General features: G+C 45.8%; 1 protein-coding gene across 1 annotated transcript; it reads right to left on the reverse strand.

The window, feature by feature from the left end:
* Nucleotides 1-1,714: 1,714 nt before the first annotated feature.
* Kcna10 (potassium voltage-gated channel subfamily A member 10) lies at nt 1,715-3,527 on the reverse strand. Its single transcript, XM_004853685.2, has one exon. The coding sequence runs from the start codon at nt 3,525-3,527 to the stop codon at nt 1,992-1,994; it is 1,536 nt and encodes a 511-aa protein (XP_004853742.1). The 3' UTR covers nt 1,715-1,991.
* Nucleotides 3,528-3,749: the final 222 nt, after the last annotated feature.

Here is a 3,749-nt window from a genome sequence, read left to right on the forward strand (position 1 = left end):
AAGTGTTCTTGTTTCCCTAATGTTATTTGTTTATTTTTGCTATGAAAGTCAAAAGAGACCCTTCAGACTGAAACCCTTCAGCTCCTCTGGGTCTCCAGCTTGCTGGTTCACTCTGCAGATCCTGGGATCTATCAGCTTCCATATCACATGAGCCAACATTTTATATTAAATTTCTCTCTTTCTGTGTGTGTCTATACAGAAGTCCTCCTTGATCTGTAGTTTTGCTTCACATGGTTTCAGTTAATCTCAGCCAACTATGGTCTGAAAATATTAAGTGGAAAATTTTAGAAATAAGAATTTACAAGTTTAAATAATTTTTATTATATAATTTTGATATAGGTATTCTATTTTTATTATTAGTTATTGTTATTAACCACCAACTGTGCCTAACTTATAAATTACATTTTATCACAGGTGTGTATGTATAGGAAAAAATAGTATATATAGGTTTCATACCCTGTGTAGTTTCAGGCATTCTCTAGGGAGGAGATTACTGTATATATAAACTTTTGTATATATATAAGCTTATATATGTATATATAAAACTTCGAATACAAATAAATCTAAACACACACACATGCACACAGATCCCTGCCCTATTTGTTCTGTTTCTCTGGGGAATCTTGTGGGTTGGGTGGAGTTGTGCTGTGCAGTGACTTGGAACCCTGGCGCATTGTGCTGGTGTGGACCTACTTTTGGGGTGTGGATATTGGGCCTGAGAGAGGCACAGGGCCTCCTTACTTGGGGTGCGGGGAGTGCAGACTTCATTTCCTGCCCATTGGAAACTCCAGTTTCCTTCCCTCACCCTGGGAACTTGGCTGGCTGAGCATGCTTCTCTTGTAGGGGGCCCACTCCTCAGGTTGGGCTGCCACAATCATTCCCTTTGGGTAAATCTGGCCTCTGGTCACCAACCTCAGGCCTTGCTCTTCCTCCTCAGCTGCCCCATAGGCTGCTGGTCAATTCCTGATAACTCAGTGGAGCTGAACTCCGAAGCAGATGACCATGTCCATCTTCTTGGAGCAGTTCTCTGGGCCTCACACTTCCCACATTCAGTATCCCACTCTCCATGTCAATCTGTAGAGATAGGTCAGGTAAAGGGCACCTAGGAATGTTTCTGCTTCTCCACTGCCCAAGGAAGGGGCTGTGGAGCAGGGAGCGAAGCACTCTTTCCTCAAACTGCTGAGATCCTGGGGCCTCCAAGGTAGAATGCCCCTGCCCAGGGGTTTGAAGGCTAGACTTCTTAAACTTCTCTCACTCTCCCCAATTCCATCACATCCTCCTCACTAGTGGAAAGAACACTAGACACATAGGTAGGAGATCTGACAGTATTGACTGTGTCATTGTTTCTGGTTGACTTTACATAAGCTGCTGCTTCCTGGTTTGTGCAATGAGAATAATCAATTATGTTGCACTGGTTATATTGAGATGCAGTGAGAAAAGTTAGAGAATGTATGCAATGCTATACAATGGTAGGTGTTATTATTATCTTTATCATTATTAATATTATTAAACAACTCTCAGCTCTTACACATTGCTCATAGCAGCCCTGGCCTTTTAACATGCCTATTTTAGGAACACTAAACCTAAGCACTTTTTAATGTACAGATAAATCACCTAGGATCTTGTTAAAATGCAGATTCTGATTCAATAGGTCTGGGCAGCCTGGATCCTGCATTTTCATGCTCCCAAGTGATATCAATATTTCTGAGGTAGAGACCTGAACTGCTTCCTTCAGAAGAAGGAGAAGAAAACGTTCTTGTAATGGGTTGAGAACAAATAGCTTAGAGAATACAGCAGAAATATGCATTTATTATAACAGCTTTAGTCAACGATGGCCTGTTGGTCACAAAAGATAAATTTTGGTTTTGAGAAAACAGAAAGTGAGAGGAAGGAGGGAGGGAAGGACAAAGGGGGGAAGAGAAAGGGAAGGAGTAAGGCAGGGAAGAAGAAGAGAGAGAGAGAGATCATAGACTCAAGAGGCCTTGGCCTGCTCACTTCCTGGACTTTGCTGTAGAACAGCCGCCATTGGTCTTACTAAGAGAGTCTGTGCTGCCCATTCTTGAGCCCACACTGTTGAGGATTTTATCAATTTCCCCTGGGATGTTCTGCTTCTCCTCACTCTCAGTCTCTCGGTGGTAGAAGTAGTTGAAGTTGGAGACAATGACTGGCACAGGGAGGGCAATGGTGAGGACCCCTGCAATGGCGCACAGAGTCCCCACAATCTTCCCCCCTGGGGTGGTTGGGCACATGTCACCATAGCCTACAGTTGTCATGGTGACCACTGCCCACCAGAAGCCATCAGGAATGCTCGAGAAATGGGACTCTGGCTCATCCACCTCAGCAAAGTAGACTGCACTGGAGAAAAGGATGACTCCAATGAAGAGGAAGAAGATGAGCAGCCCCAATTCTCTCATGGAAGCTTTCAGCGTTTGCCCCAGGATCTGAAGCCCTTTGGAGTGGCGGGAAAGCTTGAAGATGCGAAAGACTCTCACCAGCCGGATGATTCTCAGGATGGCCAGGGACATGTTCTGCTGGGCACTTGGTTCTGTCTCCTGGACCTGCTCTGTGATGACAGTTGCAAAATAGGGAATGATGGAGATGACGTCAATTATATTCATGATGTTCCTGAAGAAGTCAGTCTTGCTGGGACACACCATGAACCGGAGCACCAGCTCGAAGGTGAACCACACGATGCAGGTGGACTCCACCACAAAGAACGGGTCAGTGAACATCGTCTGGGAGAGGGCTGTCATGTTTGTGTTGAGGCTAGGATCTCTGCCCACCTTCAGCTCCCTGTCCTCCCGGAATTCAGGTAGCGTCTCTAGGCAGAAGATAGTAATGGAGATGACCACAACCAACACAGAGACCACAGCTACACTGCGGGCAGCGCTGGAGCTCTCAGGGTACTCAAATAGGAGCCAGAACTGCCGGTGGAATTCATTGGTGGGGAGCAGAGTTTCAGGGTCTTTGATGAAGCCTTCATCCTCCCGAAACTGGTCCATGGCCTCGCTACCCAGCTCATAGAAGGAGATCTCATCAGCAAAGACATCAATAGGGACATTGGCTGGCCGCCGGATTTTACCACCAGATTGGTAATAATACAGGATTCCATCAAAACTGGGTCGATTGCGGTCAAAGAAATACTCATTTCTCATGGAGTCAAAGAACTGGATCCTTTTCTCCCGGTCCCCCAGGAGGGTCTCTGGGAACTGATTGAGAGTTCTTAGATGGGTCTCAAACCTTAGCCCAGCTATATTGATAATCACCCGCTGGTTTCCTTCATTCAAGATGGCAGGCTCAGGCCCTGGGGAATTGGCATAGTCTCCTGGGAACTTGGAGAAGGCAGTCTCATGGTTGGTGCTGTCACTGATGAGGATCTTCCAGTTGGAAAAGGGGCTGCTCCCAGGTCGGCCTTTTCGGCTGGTTGGATCAAAATCTGTGGCATAGCCTGGCTCTTCCTGAATTTCATCTGAATTATCAAAATTGACCAGAGCAACCTCCATTTCTTTCCAGCCACGCACATCCATTCTAGGGGGTTTCAGGGAAGCAGCATGAAGACCCTCAGTCTTCACTGCCTGCTGAGCTGTGGTGAAGAAGAAATTCATTATATCTGAGTCAGGGTAGGATACAGCTGGCTCTGGATTATTGAGGTAAGGCACATCAGTGGAGTAAACAATGAATTGTTTTTAGCTTAAGAAGGAATATTATGGTTGTTTCACCAGCGTTCTTCTTCTGATGTCAGTTTGCAC

The sequence above is a fragment of the Heterocephalus glaber genome, unplaced genomic scaffold, assembly GCF_053883595.1.
Source record: "Heterocephalus glaber isolate CG9 unplaced genomic scaffold, H.glaber_assembly_v1.0 deba00001442, whole genome shotgun sequence".
In the NCBI taxonomy this organism is placed as follows: domain Eukaryota; kingdom Metazoa; phylum Chordata; class Mammalia; order Rodentia; family Bathyergidae; genus Heterocephalus; species Heterocephalus glaber.

What these genes read in the sequence shown, in the direction of transcription:
- Kcna10 (XM_004853685.2), bottom strand. Translation starts at nt 3,527, where the DNA reads ATGGATGTGCGTGGCTGGAAAGAAATGGAGGTTGCTCTGGTCAATTTT.